Genomic DNA, 19438 nt, shown 5'->3' on the forward strand with positions numbered 1-19438 from the left:
GTAATTCATTCGCTGTATTGTTTACGACACGGTTAGCCTTCACATTGCCCCATTCATGCATGTATGCAGTGCATTCCAAGCACATCTCATTTCCTCCCAGCAACTGCAAACGGGATTTTGTGGCCAATTTACATGTGCTGAACTATTTATCGATTCGCTCTGACTGATTCGCTGAAGCCACATTTCAGTAGTGTTTTGATGGGTTACTTACCCTCTGTTTGCTATCAAGGTTTACGTATTGCACTTACTAACGTAAGACGTGCGTACGCTTTGGTTAAGCTTCGGTATCGTATGGAGAAATTTTAATTCCCGGTGTTCAAACAAATTTAATTCGTGCTAAACATGGCGGCCCATGCGCTAATGCGTGAAAGGAGAACTTCGATGTCGTTGTTTGACGTTTTGGAAGCAGCCATGCCAGAGATGCCTCTGTCGGAGGAGGACAACTTCTTTTTAGAAGCCGTTCGCCGAGGAAATTTACGTCAAGTGAAAGAATACTTCAGGGGGAGACCTAACGTTCTTGAAACCGAAGCAGAGATAATCAAAGACTCCAAACTAGGTAGTTTTGGTCTCATCCTGGCCGCACAACAGGACAACTACGATTTAGTGAAGTTTTTGTTATCCCAGGGATATCGTATCGAGGAACCCCATTCCCGGTCTTGCGCGTGCGATAGCTGTAACGCCATGGGGAGCTTGGAAAAGGCTTTGTACCGTTTGAACGGGTATCGAGCATTGGCCAGCCCCGTGTATCTGTCATTGTCGTACCTCGCTGACTGTGAAAAGGAAGAATTGACGAATAAGAACTCGCGTACTAATGATCCTGTTCATCAAGCGTTTGTTCTTAATGGAAGGATGGAGCGTCTGGCTAGGGAGGAATACGAGTTCAAGAAGGATTACTGCAATCTGTCGACCCGTTGTGAGGAGTACGCGGTGGCACTGCTGAATCTGTGCCGAAACATGAAGGAGATCGGCTGTGTGATGACCATGCCTTCCATCAGGGGTCTGGCTCATGTGCAAGTCAGGACGGCCAACAAGGCAGCGTTGAAACTCACTGTGCTGAACTTCGCCATTAAGAACAAGAACGAGAGGGTAAGCATGTTTACAGACGTAATCATTGAATAAATATGTTATTAATAGTTACCCGCTCGATTCAATCAGGCTGGTCTCAAGAGAACTTTGTCATTAATTTATAAATGAAAGGCAGCTGTTTTCCTGCGAATGATACGTTTTTCAAAATATGTAGAACGGTCTGTTAAATATCAACTTAAATTAGAAGTTTAGTTTACACTTTTCTGTTTTCTTCTGTCTGTGGAACTTCTCCTTGCAACATCATTTTGTTTGTTTGTTTGTTTTTTTGTTTTTTTTTATAAATTTATTGTCATTAACTTAATTAGGATACAGTGCTATCTTAAATTTTCAGGTTAAACGGCTAACACTGAAAAAAAGATGCCCGGCAATAATATATGGTAATTGACTTTTCTAACTTCGAACGTATTGAGTCAGTCAGTAAGACGTGAATTCTGAAATTAGCATAGTTATCTTTTTTTAGTCTAAGCCACGTCACTCGTTAAGGAAATTTCCCCTTACTGCTCCATTACTTATCGAACAGCGTACCTTCCGATAGCTTCTTTTCTGTTTGCACACGTGGGAAACGTTCAATTTCGCACTCAATTTCAATTTACTTTTCTTCCGTACATGGGAACAAAATTTCCTGGGTATTTCTGAAATGGAATAATGCATGAGGGTTTTCTTTTTCGGGGAAATTAAAATGCAAATATCAAGTTAATAATCATAAGTATAATTGTAAAAATGGTCCCTTACTAAATGCAATTGCGTTTCATTATTCTTCAGTACAAACGTAAACAAACTAAAACTGAATTTGTAACAAGCAGGTCCGAGCAAGCGCGGTTGCAAGCGACCTTGTTTTGATAAAGACCTCACCGCTTTTGTTGCGTAAATCAAGTTGTACTTATGCTAACAAGTTGGCATTTAAATGAGAAAAGCAGGGCGGTTTGTATCAAAGCAAGGTCACTTGCAGCCTCGCTTACATTCATAGACCAGGTAACTAAGCCCACAACTGTAAAATGTTAAATTGTATGGGGCAGTGTCTCCGAAATTCGTCGGCGACATGGACAGTAGCTGACTTATAGAGTTGACTGTCTCAGTTTTTTCTTCACAATCGAGTTTCTGATGTTGTTCTTGTCCTGGTGTAGTCTGAATCAAAATTATTCTCATGTGTACTTGTTGTTAAGAGAAAATTCGACGGTTGCCGCGTAACTCCTACTGCAGCTGAATGCACGATGTTCCTTCCTAGTTTTTCAGTGAAAAAATTGTAATACAGCGTTCAGACACGATGGGCGGAGAACACAAACGCCGTGGCAATGTATACGCCTTGTAATGTTGTTAGAATTATGAAAGGATACCAGAGGTATTTTGATATTAATTAATATAGCGAGAAATCCAAAAAGCCAATAGAATCCCATGAGAGCTGCAATCCGGGTAAAAATTGGAAAGTCGCTTTCATTCTGCGACTGCTCCGTGACACTTCTCGTCTGACGTTTAGTTTGGCGAATGGCTTTGATCGTTCTGAGAAAATAAACTATGTTAAATACCAATGAGAGAGAAACGGGTGTGGTGAAAACACAAAGATTGGCAAATCTGTTGCTTATCCAGCAACCCGCGTTCGCGCCGTATCCAATGGTAACCGCATTTGATTGGTCGAGAGCAGTGCACGTGACAACGAGGATCAGTGTAGGAAGCCAACCCACTGCCATGTGACGCATGACGCGGGCGCGCATTTGGCGCCAAATGCCACGTGACTGATGCCAGTATTTGTAGGAAAAAGTGGGCCAAGTGTCATAGGCTATGAGTGACATCCAAGCGAAGGAAACCAAAGAAAAGTAGTGCAGTAAAACAGCAAAGGCAGTGTAAGAAGCCTTCGAGGTATTGAGAACGGGTGTCAATAGCCACAACAAATGAGAAAGTAGCAAAGATAAAGACAAGTTTACAAGGTGTATTCCTGGAATTGTTCGCAGCTCGTGGAATATGTAGTAGGTCACTAACACAATCAGCAAAGACAAAATTGATATCGCCAATCCGGTGACAGATAGTGTTGCTAATAAACTTAATTTATCTCTGTTCTCCTCCTTCCAGTAAATTCTGACTAACAACGTACAAATCCAGACAGAATCGTTGAACCCAACATAATAGTCCTGTGTTGGGTAAAGTTTACCGGACGCATTTCGATAAAGGGATCCATTTGATAGGATAATGTACTCTGTTTTATCCAAGGAAATGTAAGCACCCGAGCAGTTTCTCACCGATCTCTTTCCACAGACCGTTATGTTGCCCTTTGGGGTGAGAACTCCACCTTGACTCTCGGTGGTTTCGGAGTAGTAATCCTTTTGACGAAAAACCTCTTTCGACGCTTTCAATAAACCATGGAAACGTTGTTGTGGACGATGACGGTGTACTGCGAAGGACTAAATTCTTGTACCTGCATGCAATTCAGTAACCGTGACGTTGCCTTGAAAATTGTAAAAGAGATGTTGTGAATTACAATCGTTACCTCTTTCGTAAATTCAAGAATTGCTTTGGCTTTCAGGTTTGTATGGTTCCGCTCTAGTTCAACGTCAAAATGACGGTGCACATTTTACCCATTTTACTGAATGAGAGAAGTACAATTTATGAGGCATCTAGACTAAACCTTGTAGCGAGAGACGTTGCCAAGTCTTGTCTTCTTAATAGAATGCTATGCGGAGAAGTTACCCATAGTATCACGCGGTACTTGTCGAAATTCGTGATGTTTGGCGCTCCCATGCCAGCTCCTCGACAGATTTCCAGGTGAACATCATACACTTTCCCCTGAGGGCAGGAGACAGCCACCAGAGATTTTTTCTTATCTAACACATCAAGTAAAACATTGTATTTATGAACAGGGCTTCGGCCGTCAATAAAGCGACTTCCCGGCCCACAGATAAATTCCGATACTTTGCTCTTGAGACATTTTGCGCAGAAGATGTTTTTATAATTCTTTCCTGTAGCTCTATCATACACGATCCGGAAACTTCCATTTTTACAGTTTTGAAAATAACTCGATGTCGTCTCGCAGCTGGAAGATATTGCCTTTCAATGTCTCCTAATGTTTTCATCTGGCGCTTTCCACCGAATCCTTGAACAATATTTGAATAAAAATCTTAAAGCTTCCGCGCGCGAATAATGCTGTGGTGGAGTAACCATACCGTTGATGTCCAGTTCAAACGACATGATCTCACTTGCGTTGGCTTCAGCGCACTTTGCGCAATGTCGATTCTTGTAATTGACTCCTCGCTTGTCCGATACTGGAATCATGTCGTTATTATTTTCGGCAGAAAGGCTGTAAGACTGTTCGCATTTTTTTTTTGTCGGGTCGGCTGGCCACTGTTTTGGGCAAGATGATATCATCCAAATTCCCACCGTTTTGTTCCCGTGACCGTCTTGTACGCATGCCCATCGCTCATCCGGGACACCGTGAAGTTGTTCCATTGGTAGTCCGGATGTAAGAGATGCTGGTATTGTGTGCTGAGTCGCAACATCTGGTTTGTACGAGGAGGACGGCGGCGCAAATAAACTCTCTAAGCGTCGAAATGGAGACGTGAAGGAGTTGTTCGCTAGATTGCTAGATTTAGATAAATCAGGTGCGTTTGTTTTTGACGACCCTAGAACCAGAGCCGTCTTTGCGGTCGGCGCAATGCGAGAAGAGTTTAGAAACGTATCTTGCGGCAGAAAGGACGGGAATTTGATGTCGAACAATACTTGTCGTAATTTGCATAGCAGTCCATGAACTTTTCGCAGTAATAATCACAGAAGCACTGTAATCTTCCCATTGTTGGTTCTAGGTCCCACTCTCTCGAGTATCTTCCCAAGCATGAGGACCACGAAGGCACCTTGCAAGGGACGACAAAACTGTCAGTGCCTAGTGTGTCATTTGAAATTCCTGATTTTATCGAGCGTTTCGTCTTTGTCGATGGGACATCATTATGGTAATCAAGAGAAAGTCGTTTTAGCGTGTCGCACTCAAATCCTTCAATCCCCTCTTTTGGGACAAATTTTCCTGTCTTAATAAAATCTTCCGTGCCTGAGTTCGATCCAGCTGTCCCATGTACTTCATTGTTCCCTGCTCTCGAATTTGATGCAATCAAGATTACCAGAAAAAAGGGAGCCTCAGTTTTTAAGTTGATTTACGTTGCGCGAGTGGGCGGCAAATGGCGTTGCTGTGGCTTTTCACAAAGTTAGGCCGATCAAATTGTTTTTGGTTCCTTTTGTCCCTGAAAGTTCTTGTCAACACATCCGTCACTGGGCAAGTAATCAACTAAACTGGAAAAGATAATAGTTTCTTCTACAAATTCAAAAGCAAACAAGAGCGTCAAAGAGATACTGTGACAAAATCCTGTTTGTACATCAGTTGTGTTTGCTTATCTGTCCTTAATTTCTTTCCTTTGAAATCACATTAGAACAATAAATTGCTAAGAAAATATAATGAATTCACTAAAAAGTTGTTGGCATTTGGCCTTTATGTCGATGTCGTAGTTTAGCCGGACATCATGGATCTTAGTTGAACTAAAAAACTATTAGAGCAGGTGCGTCATGTGTAATTCAGAATAAATTTCATTTCAATTTATCACAGTTTTTGCAATGACTTTATTTGTCAAGTATACCAACAAGCCGGCGTCAGGCTGTCAAGCATTTTAAGTACACTACCATTTCAAGGGCTCGGCGAATTTGTAACGAAATTTACCTGAAAGAAAATAGCTGCCAGGGAAAAAGGAATGGCAACAGTTTTTAAAAGTTTAATTAAATTTTCTATATTAGTATCATTATTCATAATTTCATTTATTTTAAATTTGACGTTTTTATCATTTCACAAAATCTAGGAAGATTTCTTTGAGAAATCAGGCGGTTTGCAGATCTGGATTTAAGTAAGAACGGTGCTGATATGTGAAAATATGGCAGTGCTAAAGAATCGCGTTGGCGTAAGCACAAGCAATAGGTATCCCCGAGAAAAATTGCTGATAATTTCGGGATTTATTATTCGCTGAAACTGTTTTGCAGCTTGCCGTGAAATGCTGAAGAAATATTTACGAGAAAAAAAAAAAGAATAAAAACAGAAGCCAATAGGCAGTGTTACCGGCGGCGATGTTGCAACTTCCATATATCTTGGTGTTTCATTTTTTGTAATCGACTCGCGAAATGTATGTATGGTTTTTAAGTATTTTAAAGTCGATGGAGTCATCACTATTTATGTGGCATTAGGGAATAAGTGAATTTCCACTCCCCTTAAAAATTAATTTGCGAAATGTTTTTTATTGAAATCTGTGTGCTTTCTACATTAAGCTGTTCAAATCAAAAGTATATTTTTTGAAATAGTAAAGTGAGGCAGCAAATAGTCAGAACACAATTGTTTCATTCCCTTTATTTTGCTCTGTTTGGTAATTAAATTAATTTGGCTTTTAAACTATGCTTATTAATTATGCATAATTGGGTATTTCGTTGTAATATCTGCCCTTTCTAAACGAAAACAATTTCTTGAATAGGACAGCCGGCTAACTGTTTCTCTTAACTTCCTGAGGGGGAATTGACCTACCAGAGAGAAAAAAAAACTATTCAAAATAAAAAACAACAAAAACGAAAACAATGACTGAGTAAAGTGCCTCGGTTTTACAAGGAGAGAGGGTTACCCTAGCAAGCGGGTTACCCTAGCACTCACACATTTCCTCTTTTTTTCTTCGTTGTGTTTACAAGGCAGCTAGGGTTACCCGGTAGACGGGTTACTCCATCTGCGTGCTAGGGTTACTCTGGCAGGTGGGCTAACTTTTTCCCTTATAACCACTCCAGGTAGGGTTAACTCGCCTACCCGGGTTAACGTTCTAATTGTTTCAGACCCTTTGAGTGTAACCACGCATTAAGTTGTCCCGGGTTGTGGGATTACCCTACCTGTGACATTTTGCTTGTAAACCCGGGCTATCCTTTGCCCTTCAGCTAGGGTTAACTCGTTTGCTAGGGTAACCCTCCCTCCTTGTAAAGAAGCCCTAACACTCAAAACATCAGCTACAATAACCCGCTACAGCGGTTATTAATTGTCATTTATCAACATCTAGTTGACAAATGGTCAATTCTTTCATTTGCCCACCGACGCAGTCCGTCAATTTCTTTTTTAGCTCATGACTTGTAAGTCTTGAACTAATTGGCTTATTGTCATGTTTTCTTCTTTGTTAACGTCGTTTTTCTGCTTTCTCTATAGTTTGTAGCTCATCCCTATTCTCAGCTCATGCTCAACGCAGTGTTGTATCAAGACTTTGACGAGCGTTGGATTTATCGACGAACTATCACCAAAGTTGCCTTTGTGCTGCTCTACATGATCTTTCTGCCATTGTGGTCTGTTGTTTACCTCTTAACACCTCATAACAAACTGTCCCAGAAGTTGGCTACTCCGCTGGCAAAATTCCTCAGTCATACCTGCTCCTTTTGCTGGTTCCTGGTCATTTTGGTTTTGTCCTCGGTGCAGGACACGTTGGGAATTTCACTACTGCAAGTTTCCTGGATAGGTATGAAAACAGTTTTTTGTAAGAGTGCGCATGCGCAGTAATGGATTTAGTCCATCTCTACTCCAAAGTTGACGCAGGGCAAGTTTAAGCCTTGTTACTCGCCGAGGCCGTCCTCCAAGCTCTCCATCTCCTCTCTTCTGTCTCCTTTTCTCGGGCATGTATGATAGTATGATGAACCAACTGACCTATAAAGCTGACATCGAGCAAGCCAGGCTAAGACTGGCTTCCAGATTCGGTGTCCCCTTTAATACGAGACTGGGAGGGACTGATTAGGGCGCAAGTCTTTAAATCCGGCGGTCCTGGGCTCCAGTCCTATACTCCTTACGCTGTTTGTAGACAGGTCTGACTACAGCTCCTTCCCTTTTTTCAGTAGGGAATGTTTAACACAGTATAATCTTTTCCAATATTTTTTTCAACGTTCTTGAAATGCCCAATGGGATCGTGGTTAATTAAAAGATTAATTCCCTCTGATACATCGGTGAACTGGTTTTAAAAAATCAATTCTCGGACTCGATGTTTTTGCTTTTTTATTGCAGACATCTTGACTGGTCTTTGGGTGTTAGGCCTTACCTTTGAGGAGGCTAAAGAGTTTTACAGACAAGGAAGAGAACGCTACTTTGCCCAGTGGTGGAATTTTGTCACTATTTTAATGCTTCTCTTCTTTTACCTGGCGGGAATATTCTGGCTCCTGGGCTCATCAGCGTTATCAGTTGATGACGACACATATTCACTGAAATATGTCGTTAGAAACATCACAAGAGATTCAGCTTTTCGCTTCTTGCTCCTTTCTAACAGGTACTGATCATTCGGGAGAACTGAAGGGCAACTGCTGATAGGACCGCAGTGCGTGCTTATTAGCTCCACACCAGCACAGCTTCCTTTACAGGAAGTCAGCTTTGAGCGGTTTCCAATTAATTATTAACGTTTACAGGACAGTGTAGTCAATTCGAACGGGTAATTTCTTTCAACCAATCGGTATCAAATCCATAGAATTTGTGATTCGAGTCAGAAGAATTCTTGGGATTTTTGCATGTTTTAGCTTGATTTGTAATATTAGTCTTTGTGACTACGCGGATTTTCACCATTCCACCCATTAGGAGCTCACTCACAGGCTATTATGGATTTTATCTAAGTCGTAAGGGTTAAGATAAGAACGTAAATGTTTGATTGACGGATGAAGGGTAACAGAGCCAATCCTCCGTATAAACCCTATTCCCAAAGTAATCCCTTCCGAGATATTTTGAGACGCAATGCCCAGTTCTTCCGCGGATAATATTATCACGCGCGTTGCGTGGATGTTTTCGTGCAAGACAAAAATCCCACTTCTCCTGGGATTTCTGAAACCGGAAACGATCGAATTAACGAATTAGCGTTAGGGTTTCATGCGTCTGTCCTGTTATTGATCATGAATTTCGTCGGGACATTGTCAATGTAGCTGTGGATATACGAGGCGATAGCCGAGTGGATCTGCAGACTACTTTGACGATGTTATGACGAAATTCATTGTCAATAACAGGACAGACGCATGAAAAACTGACGTCAATTAGTTTTTACAATAACAAATTGTCCGCTCTCGTTCATTTATTTTGACGCATCGCATAAATTATAAATTCATGTGTCTATCCGCTTATTGACAATGACAATTAGCCAATGAGCACGCGAAAATTTCTGCAGTTATCGTAAAAAAGTAACTTGAGAGGGACTAAGGCCTACATGGGAAATTAACTCTCTTATCCTTTATCCTCTTTTATAGAAAACCCATCCTAACATTTTCTCTGTGATCTGTTTAACAGCTTTTTCTCCGTGGCGTTCTTGGTAAGCTTTTTTCACCTGTCTAACTCGTTTCAAGTAAATAGTGATATTGGTCCTCTGCAGTTGTCATTGATGAAGATGTGTCAAGATGTGGGCAAGTTCTTGTTGCTGTTTCTTTTGGTTTTCTTGTCATTTTCCATGGCCGTTCGTAAAGTTTACTCACAGTTTGAACAGATCACTGACCTGTATCCCGCCAAGACGAAAGAAGTTAGAGCTGCTCATGAGTTCTCTGGGTGAGTGGTTTTGTTTCTATTCCATAATCTGCTGTTTAAACATGATGTGCAATCCTCGGGTTAGGAGAGTAATGTGCCTTTAGGGCCTAATAGTTACCAATATTAACATTGTAAGTGGGTATACAACATAAGAAGACGTAGTTTCGTAGGATATCACGTGACCTCAATATGTGAGGCATATATCGCGCTATCACTGTACTGTTTTCACTTATCAATTATTGTTACTTTATTACTGTCTTGGTGGTTAGGTTCTCAGCTGGCCTAAGGAAATTGTTTTGGGCGTTGTTTGACAAGACAGACTTGGAAGCTTTTGAGATAAAGTCAAGCACATTCTATGTTACTCAGACCACTGGCGAGACCTTGTTTGCCTTTTTCAATATCGTCGCCATTTTGATCTCTCTTAACATGCTCATTGCCATGATGTCGAACTCTTTTCAACAAATAGCGGTGAGTACGATTACTCTAAGATAAGAGAATCTCGGGGAATAGAAACTAAGTCTACTGTCTTGTCTAGAGCATTTATTTTGTTCCCTGGATGTTTTTGAACGCATAATAACTTGCGCGCATGGATACCCCAGGAGTGCGGATGGCTAAGAGAGAAGTGGCCGAGGACCACAGTTAATGAGAGAGCAAAGATTTACATCCTGGAGAGAAGCAGAGACAGGATTGATGGCGCCATTGTTCTTGAGGAGAGAGGGAAGAAAGAATATTTGGCCGTGCTTTCGTTTGTAGTGATGTCTTGAAGGTTGTCGAGTTCAGTAGTTGTTTTTTAGAGGATTTTTTTGCCATTACAAAATGGAAGATGAGTTTAAAGGTTGTTGTGTCTCAGAGAACCCCCCCCCCCCCACCACCACGCGCGCTCCACCTCCTCGCCACCCCGTCTTTTTCTCGCCGTAGCTAAGACACCATGAATTAAGTACCCCTCTCCGGATCCATATGAAGTTTCAAGGGTACCCAGTTTGATTTGAGTTTATTCTGTTTAACTTGCATCAATCTAGGATGATGCTGACATTCAGTGGAAGTTTTCTAGAACAGGCATGTGGATGCAGTATGTTGACAAGGGAAGTGTCGTTCCGCCGCCGTTTAACCTTCTGCCCAGCGGGAAGTATTTCATTGAATTCTGCAAACGCTGTTACGACAGGATAAAATCTCAAAAGGTGCGTAAGACGTTGTTGCTTTATAATTCGCTTTTGTTTACCCGGTTTTGACAATCGAGAATTTGACCTCACAGGTGTTACGCGTGGAGAGTGTTATCATATATTATAAAGTGCAGTATATTTTCGTGGTGAAAGTAAAAGTATAGTAGATCAAAACCTTTTTGAACAAATCGTAACAATTAAGGCATCACTAATGTATCAGTTGTAAATTTATCACAACCCTGCGGCCCGCCCTACTAGGGGTTTCCGTCATTTTATTGTCATTATTACTTTCAAGACTTGACTGCTCGGTATGGTATATACACTTGATACATTCACTTCATTTGTTTTGATGGCTGGGTTGCCTGCTGTTTTCTTGTGGCGGGCGGTCATTCATGAACTTTTTTTAAATTGCAGAGAGAACGTTATGATGACCTGGAGTCGAGTGAAGAAGTGATTGAAGAAGACGAGGATATGCTTGAGGTAATGAAGTAGACAATGGAAATAGTCTCAGTGGTCCATACAGCCGGAGCTTTTCCTGGTTTCTGTAGTATAACGTAAAGAGGAGTATATCTACTTCCCCCGTACATTTGATGCTACAGTCCATCGCAGGGTTACCCTCGGCATTTAATTCTCCAGTACTTTTTTATACACCTTGGTAGAGAGAGGCACTGTGAGGGAAAAGTGTCTTGCCCATGCAGGAACGCAACGCAAAAATGACCCCGGCCACGGCTCGAACTCAAACCACTCGATCCGGAGTCCAGCGGTCTATTAACCATGAGGACACCGCACCTGTCACTCGTGGCTTACTTACTAGCCGGGAATACTATATAAGCCCTGTTTTAACTACAAATCTCGAAAATATGTATCTGTTTCGATAATATTAAGACATCCTACAGGGATATCTTAACTGATATGGAACAAAACTCTTCGTATGGTCACACGGACTAAAATGAATAACAGTCATCACTGAAATGTATCCGCAACATTCCTCGTGTTTTTTACGACCCTAGCTTCTTCGTTTTACGTCTGATTGATTAAGTGCAACATTGTAACCAAAAACAGTTCCGTACTAAACTTCGTTTGTCGTGAACCTTGACGAACTTCCCCCAGGGTAGGGGTGGGGGAGACTTACAGGTTAAAGGATGGAGATGTTTATCTTTTCGATTGAAGGAATAAATTGACGATTTTGGTCTCAATAATCCACCGAAGTATGTTTTAGGATTGTCGTTATACTGTGTCGATGGTTTAGACAGATTGGTGTAGAACCTACAAAATTTCTTAATGTCTTTATTGTCATTAGTATCACTACGTGTCTGCAAATATTCAATTCGGATTTCAAATCGGCCGACGGGCATCCCTGCTCCTTTAACATGACAACCCCCCTCTTCGGCGGGACAACAGCTTTAATCTCCTTGCATATTCTTGTTGTTTTATAGCGTGACAAAGTCCTGAAGAACCTCATTGATCGCTACTTTTTCAGTTCTCGTCAGGCAAGAGATCGACGTCTGCTCAATAATGTACTCAAAGCTTTCGGAGGAAACAGTCAGGTTAGTGACGTCACACATCAGATAATTATGACGTCATGGATCAAAACACGGACACTCATTGGGTGACTCATGGACGACTTGCGTGCTTTGAACATATTGTCAACCAACATAATCACGAAATAATCGGAAATCAATTCAGAGAGCGAAATACATATCTGCACTAATAAAATAAATTTTAATATTTAGAGAAGAAGCCAAATAAGCCGTAGCTGGTTTCATGCGGGTCCTCTGTCTTGGTCGAATTGAAATTTGGAGATGTTGGTTTTTGCGGAGGAAGGAAACCGAAGAAAAAAACCCTCGGAGCAAGGCGAGAACCAACAACAAACTCAACCCACGTACGGCAACGGGCCTGCATCGAACCCTAGCCGCATTTGTGGGAGGCGAGCGCTCTCACCATTGCGCCATCCCTGCTCCCCGGTATAATAGTACTAGTATAATACGTAGGTGACCGCTTAACGTATAGTCTTCCTCGAAGCCTTTACTTGTTTCGTTGCAACGTAACGCTGCTCCTCGCCAAGTGAGCAGAAGCGTTGTGTGATGACCCAAATAATGGCTGGGAATTAGACAATGCAGGGTTGACCAGACTCTGAAGCGGTGAAGTGGTTATAAAAGAAAACGTTACTTCAATGGCTTTGGCCTTCTTATTATCTGATCATGTTCAGTCACTCTGTATTCAATGTTTGGCTTCTGGTTGCAGGACGAATCGTCGACCGCCAAGGACTCGTCACCAGCTTCCGAAGAACAAAAGCCGAAAACGTTGGGATGGCTGAGTCGCTTACAACAAAAATAAAATCATTTTTTTTGGTAGAGTTACAAAAAATAACGTACATAATTCCTTTAGATTCAAGAACTTGTTTAATCATTGGTTATAAGGTAAAAATAGAAGCATCATGTTGAGTTGCTCTCCATCAAAGGGTTTCGTGCCATTTGGCTCGTCTCATGACCTGCTATGTCCAATTGACTACATCAAGTCGACAATGATGTCCATACTATTTCATTTAGAAATTTTTAAGAATTCTTTTATCTTAAGCCAGATTCACATTGTAGCTTGTGACTGTTTGTTCCTTTTAGCTGCGCTGCTGTCCTTGCTTTTGGTGTCAGAGGGAGCGAGTTTTATAACGTGTTCGGTTTTGTACATGTTCACAGTTTCAAACGCGCATTAAAAGGAAAAATACCCTGATATAATTTTCTTGTTTCTCTCTATTAATATATTTTTCTCGTTGGTTGAATTTTCATTAACCTCGTAGCCATATTTATGCGTTAGGTGAAAAAGACGATTATGCAAATTTTAATCAAAATGTTACTTGTGATTAGTGGTCAATCAATTACAACGAATTACTGAGATAATCTTGTTGCGAACAACAGCAAACGCGTCCTGTTCTCTGCTGGTGAGGGTTGTCCAATACGCAGTGTAAAGGTTATAGTCCGCTTCTAGCTTTGGAAAATTGGAATGCAGTGTCATTATCAGTGGTCTACCGAATACGGAGCCGCCCAAGAAAGTAAAGACGACGGTGACGGCGACGACGACGACGCCTAGTCACATTTTACCTTCGAATTTCGCAATTGTCTACATCTGTTCAGTGTACTGATGGCTCTAAAATCGTGCTCAGGTGAAATATTTGCGAATGGAAATTCGAATAATTAGCCGTGTCGTTTGCGCTCCTCAGACTACGCAGAACTTGGTCATTTCGCGTTGTTGTTTTACAGAGGACGGCAAAGAAATGTGCAAAGTTTGATAACGCAAGTGTACAGCCATTGTTTTCCTCTTTATACCTTTTGTTTGGTGGCGTTCTCGTTGCCATCGTCGCCGTGGTTTGCTTAAGTTCCCTTATATCAGTAGTCTACAGAACCCTGAGCCGTTCAAGAAATGCCATTTCCTTTCAGTAGAGTTAGTAGTTTTCTATTATTATTAGTTTTCAGGTTTCGAAGGTGTATGAAAACAAACCTCAGCGATTTATATCTTTAAAATGGATGGCTTTTTGTGAACCCTCGTTAAAGTTAGGTGTTTGAATAATAATTGGTCTCATTACTAAACAACGTAAATGAATCACGGAAGTGGAACTAAAGATGCTGCTCAACCGTAAAGAGAAACCGCATGTCTTCTATTAATTCCTCAAACTTCCAACAGATCTGTCTATACATCAGCGGACTAACCGCCTCGCTAAGTGTTATTGTCGGCTTTGAACATCGAAAAGTCGATACGACTCTTATCTTGGTTAACGTTCTACATAGAAAAATGTCTGCCTCATTTGAAGCAGAAGAGATATCAAACAATCGAAATGTTTCATTTCCTCCCCAACAAAACTCAACAATAGCTATTGAATTAGACGAAATGGAAATATTGTCTGGTCCTCTGAGTGCTGATGAAGAAGCATTTTTTGAAGCTGTTCAAAGCGGCGACAAAGAGTCAGTTCAGACGTTACTACATGACAAACAAGTCGACGTCAATTGCAGAAATACTAACGGAGAAACCGCGCTACAAATAGCCGTTGATGAGGAAGCAATCGATATCATCAAAACGCTCCTGGAAAATCAGGCAGAAATTGGTTCAACGTTGTTCCAAGCTGTTAGGAACAATTCCTTGCAGTGCGTCAGGATTCTCGTGGCATATGATTCGAATCAGAAAATCAGCACTGCAAAAGAAAGAAGTTCAGCAACGACATCGAAAACACTAAAATGCTCAGGGATGTTTGATGAGTTTCTGACGCCGCTCGGCTTGGCTGTAGTGAACGGAAACTACGCAATTGTCGAATTTCTCGTCAGCAAGGGATACAGAGTAGAAGATCCACAATCGCAGAAAGCTCAAGATGCCTCCGAACGAAGTGTAAAGGAATCGATGGCCAGGCTTAAAGATTCTTTGGTAAAATTGAACACTTACAGAGCTCTAGCAAGCCCTCTGTATATATCTCACCTATTTCTGCACCAAAGCAAGCACGTGGGTTTACGCAACGCTGAACATGCAGCCAGCGACCCCTTGTTCCGATCTATAGTATTAAAGAAGAAACTGAAGGAATTATCAGTCAGCGAAGACGAGTTTCGTGATGATTATCGGGCCCTTTCAGCTCAGTGTGAGAATTTTTCAATTCAGTTGCTTGATGAGTGTAGAAATCTTGAAGAAATCGCTGCTGTTATGGACATGCCGGAACTTGAAAAGATGGAAGAGGAAGTACATTTGAGAGAAAAAGAGAAGCGATTGCGTGTTCTAAACCTTGCCATAAAACATCACAGCGTCAAGGTAAGCTAGACTTCAATACCTAATTGGATTTATAAACGTGTTTTTCAGTTTTTTTTTTTTCTGTTCTCGTTATGTCGGTTGTCTGTTCGTACTTGTGTACTTCAGAACTTCTAGCCTGTGTACAAATGCTGTGTAGACTGATTTTCGCTAGCCCGTGAATTAGCCGCCCATTCGAGTAATAATAGGGAACGGGTTGGAGCGCTGTACGTTTGTGAGAACACGCCCGCGACACAAGCATTCCACTTTGTGGCGCGTGTCACACTGCTTCAGCTACCAACTCGCCTCCAATTATTACTACTCGAGCGCCTGATTTTCGCCTTCTGTTTCCGGTGTGAAACAACAGGCAGTCTTTAGCTGAGCTAAGATTTTTTTCCCAAATCAAGGGAGTTTATAAACATCTGTGCGTGCGTGTTCATTAGTATTCGGTTCTCTGTAAAAAGCGAACCGGGTGGCGGATGGGAAAATGCGGATGACAAAATACAGATGACAAAATGCGGATGGAAGAAGGCGGACGGAAAAATGCGGAAGGAAACGTGAGGATTGAAAATTGCGAGTGACAATATGCGGATGATACAATCCTAATGAGGGGAAATTAACCCATGAAGTTTTCATCCGCATTTTGTCATCCGCAATTTTCCTTCCGCATTTTGTCATCCGCATTTTTCCATCTGCATTCAGTGTCATCCGCATTTTGTCATCCGCATTTTGTCATCCGCATGTTGTCTTCCGCATGTTGTCTTCCGCATTTTGCCATCCGCACTTTGTCTTCCGCATGTTGTCTTTCACGTTTTGTCATCCGCATTTTGTCATCCGCATAATGAGGGGAAATTAACCTATGAAGTTTTCATCCTAATTTTGTCCTCCGCAATTTTCCCTCCGCATTTTGTCATCCGCATTTTTCCATCTACATTCAGTGTCATCCGCATTTTGTCATCCGCATTTTGTCATGCGCATTTTGTCGTGCGCATTTTGTCATCCGCATTTTGTCATTCGCATTTTGTCATGCGCATTTTGTCATCCACATTTTGCCATCCGCATTTTGCCATCCGCATGTTGTCATCCGCATGTTGTCTTCCGCATTTTGTCATCCGCATTTTGTCATTCGCATTTTGTCATGCGCATTTTGTCATCCACGTTTTGCCATCCGCATTTTGCCATCCGCATTTTGTCATCCGCATGTTGTCTTCCGCATTTTGTCATCCGCATTTTGTCATTCGCATTTTGTCATGCGCATTTTGTCATCCACATTTTGCCATCCGCATTTTGCCATCCGCATTTTGTCATCCGCATGTTGTCTTCCGCATTTTGTCATCCGAATTTTGGCATCCGCATTTTGCCATCCGCACTTTGTCTTCCGCATGTTGTCTTTCGCGTTTTGTCATCCGCATTTTGTCTTCCGCATTTTGTCATCCGCATTTTGTCATCCGCATTTTCTCATCTGCATTTTGTCTTCCGCATTTTCTCATCCGCATTTTGTCATCCTCATTTTGTCATCCATATTTTGTCATCCGCATTTTTTTATCCTCATTTTGTCATTGGCAATTTGCCTTCCTCCTTTTGTCATCCGCAATTTTCCATCCGCGTTCAGTGTCATCCGCATTTTTCCGTCCGCTATCCACCATCCGGTCGTCGTTTTACGGAGACCCTTGGTATTCTGTTGTTTGCTTTAAATGACAAACTATCGATTACGCAGACTAACAATCATTGACTGTTAGCAACTATTATATTCTGAAGTACTTTAAGCGAATTAAAAAGCGAAAATAAAGACAACTCAAGTGATAATTGTGCACCGCTGATTGATGCCAGAACCAATAATATATAGATTTAGCCAAGCCCAAAAGCGGAGCTCCTGATAACAATAAGTTAAGCTGGCTTGAGCCTGCGATCCAATCAAAAACTAGTCCCTGCGCAATGGTCAACTTCAAAAAAACACGTAACCTCGAAGAGCTCTAAACCAGGAGCCATAATTGATTATGGCTCCTGCTCTAAACCTGAGTCCGCCATATACGTCTCGTGATACTGGTCAGCACATGACTTGTTTTGACAATTGTCAATTAAGTATGGCTGCCATGTTTTCTATTTCTATACAAACATGTGGTTTTGTTCCTATAGCTTTGGTGCCCCGCTTAGCGGCCCTTCGGGCCGCCGGGGCTCCGCTATAACTGAGCAAATTTGCGGAAGGTCTAATATCAACCATCGTGTTCGAGTTTAAGTAACTCAGAAGCTGTCAGCTCGGTAAACCTAAATAAAGCATATTATTATCCAACTGCAGCGAATACCGTCCAAATAACGGTACAAATATACAGCGATATTGTACAGTTGTTTCTACAGTAAAAAACCTGTTTGCCACACGGGCTCGTCAAAATACAAACAACGAGTACAAATATGCAGCGATACTACACACCAAAACATATAATAAGATATATTAAACAAACAAACAAACAAGATAATAGACCAACAGTGGAATAAGCTATGATAAAACACTGAAACATGCCCACACACACAGAAACCGGCATAAACAACTCAGAAGCACAATAAATGAAGCATACTTGTACTAATCAAGAATAGCTTTGTAAATTCTAAAATGGCGCTTTTGTTAGTTTGCCAAAAGACTGACCTCTTCAAACTATATTTTTAAAACCAAAAGTTAATCTCACTGAGAGGATTTTGCTAGAATGTCATATATTCAAGAACAAAAGCACATTCAGGTGTACAGCTCTAGGCTATAAATCTAAAGTGCTGGAAACTCTTTTGAGCCACCTTAAATTGATGTCTAGTAAGTGTATTTTTAAAACAACAATTTATTTCTGCTTCTTATGTTCCTCTACACTCAAACTTTTCCTACATGTTTTTTCAGTTTATAGCTCACCCTTACAGTCAAGTGATGTTGAATTCAGTCGTGTACAAGGGAACATCAGGATGTCGTCAACTGTGTTTTCCCATTAAACTTGTTCTGGTCATGTTGTACACCATTGTTATGCCGCTGTGCATGTTGGGATATATGCTTACTCCGTCCAACCGTTTTACAAAGAAGCTGGAGATACCGCTGTTCAAGCTGATGAGCCAAGCCTCCTCTGTTCTATGGTTTCTGGTTATAGTAACAATGTCAGCCTTCCAGGATAAATATGACACGTTTTTACGTCTGTCACCACTGAGTAAGTTGACTTTAATGTTGGGTTTATTTTTATAGCTTTGATTTTTAAGTTTGTTGTTTTGAAACAAAGTTTTTGTAGCCAGTACATAATATGCCGTATCCAGGCTGTAAAGTATTCTTTCAGTTTAGTATGACTTCTTTTCATCTATTCTGTAACGTGACTCAAAACTACACCATTCAAAATGGCGATCCAGTAAAAACACATCCCAAAACGAGGCGCACATAATTATTGAAGGCGGGAACCGAAACGCATACATTACATCTCTCTTCTTACCGAATGAACGGAATAAACAATTAGTACAACTAATTGCCCCCAAGAGTGTTTTTCGCAATGGGTTCATAAGTCAAGTCTCACAGGTGGCTTTACGACTCGACCGGATCGGATGACGTATGGTTCATTGCAAGGATCCTAGGTCTGTGGGTAGGGTGTGGGTTTTTGGTTAAGCATCGCTTCTGATTCTGTCTCTTCAACACTTTCGTGACCTTCCGAAGTGGTTGTGGAAGTTTCTGGTTTGTCACCTTGTCCCCCTGGATTTTCTTTTGCGCATAGGGATCTTGTTCCTGCGATACTCACTTCCATTAATGGTACGCACAGTATAAGACATCGGGGTGCTATGTTGGCCCAGAACGGTGGCAGGCTTCCAATTTCCTGACTTGGTTTGAACATGAACTTGTTTACCACTTGCAAGGGGTTTCAGCTCTTTAGCACCCTGATTATAGTAATTTGACAAAACAATC

The 19438-nt window shown here is 41.4% G+C and overlaps 2 protein-coding genes, 1 long non-coding RNA gene and 2 pseudogenes across 3 annotated transcripts in view; 2 read left to right on the top strand and 3 right to left on the bottom strand.

Moving 5' to 3' along the window:
* LOC145491645 (uncharacterized) overlaps nt 1–7241 on the bottom strand; it is a 59365-nt gene extending 52124 nt beyond the window's left edge. Inside the window, exon 1 of the long non-coding RNA XR_014049871.1 lies at nt 6714–7241. This is a non-coding gene — a long non-coding RNA (uncharacterized LOC145491645). The remainder of the gene's footprint in view (nt 1–6713) is intronic.
* Nucleotides 82–13484, top strand: LOC145491250 (transient-receptor-potential-like protein). Its single transcript, XM_081470410.1, has 9 exons — nt 82–1086; nt 7277–7580; nt 8117–8375; nt 9374–9625; nt 9874–10072; nt 10624–10782; nt 11179–11244; nt 12201–12311; nt 13009–13484. The coding sequence occupies exons 1-9, from the start codon at nt 343–345 to the stop codon at nt 13099–13101; spliced, it is 2187 nt and encodes a 728-aa protein (XP_081326536.1). The 5' UTR covers nt 82–342; the 3' UTR covers nt 13102–13484.
* On the bottom strand, nt 1274–5533 carry LOC145487778 (adhesion G-protein coupled receptor D1-like; annotated as a pseudogene).
* LOC145491496 (uncharacterized) lies at nt 3584–4729 on the bottom strand (annotated as a pseudogene).
* Nucleotides 13485–13494: 10 nt separating the features above from the next.
* Nucleotides 13495–19438, top strand: part of LOC145491169 (short transient receptor potential channel 6-like) — a 12553-nt gene continuing 6609 nt past the window's right edge. Inside the window, exons 1-2 of the mRNA XM_081470328.1 lie at nt 13495–15546; nt 18404–18701. Coding sequence (XP_081326454.1) covers nt 14407–15546; nt 18404–18701 — 1438 coding nt within the window. The 5' untranslated portion in view covers nt 13495–14406. The remainder of the gene's footprint in view (nt 15547–18403; nt 18702–19438) is intronic.

This window comes from Orbicella franksi, chromosome 1, assembly GCF_964199315.1.
Source record: "Orbicella franksi chromosome 1, jaOrbFran1.1, whole genome shotgun sequence".
NCBI classification, from domain to species: domain Eukaryota; kingdom Metazoa; phylum Cnidaria; class Anthozoa; order Scleractinia; family Merulinidae; genus Orbicella; species Orbicella franksi.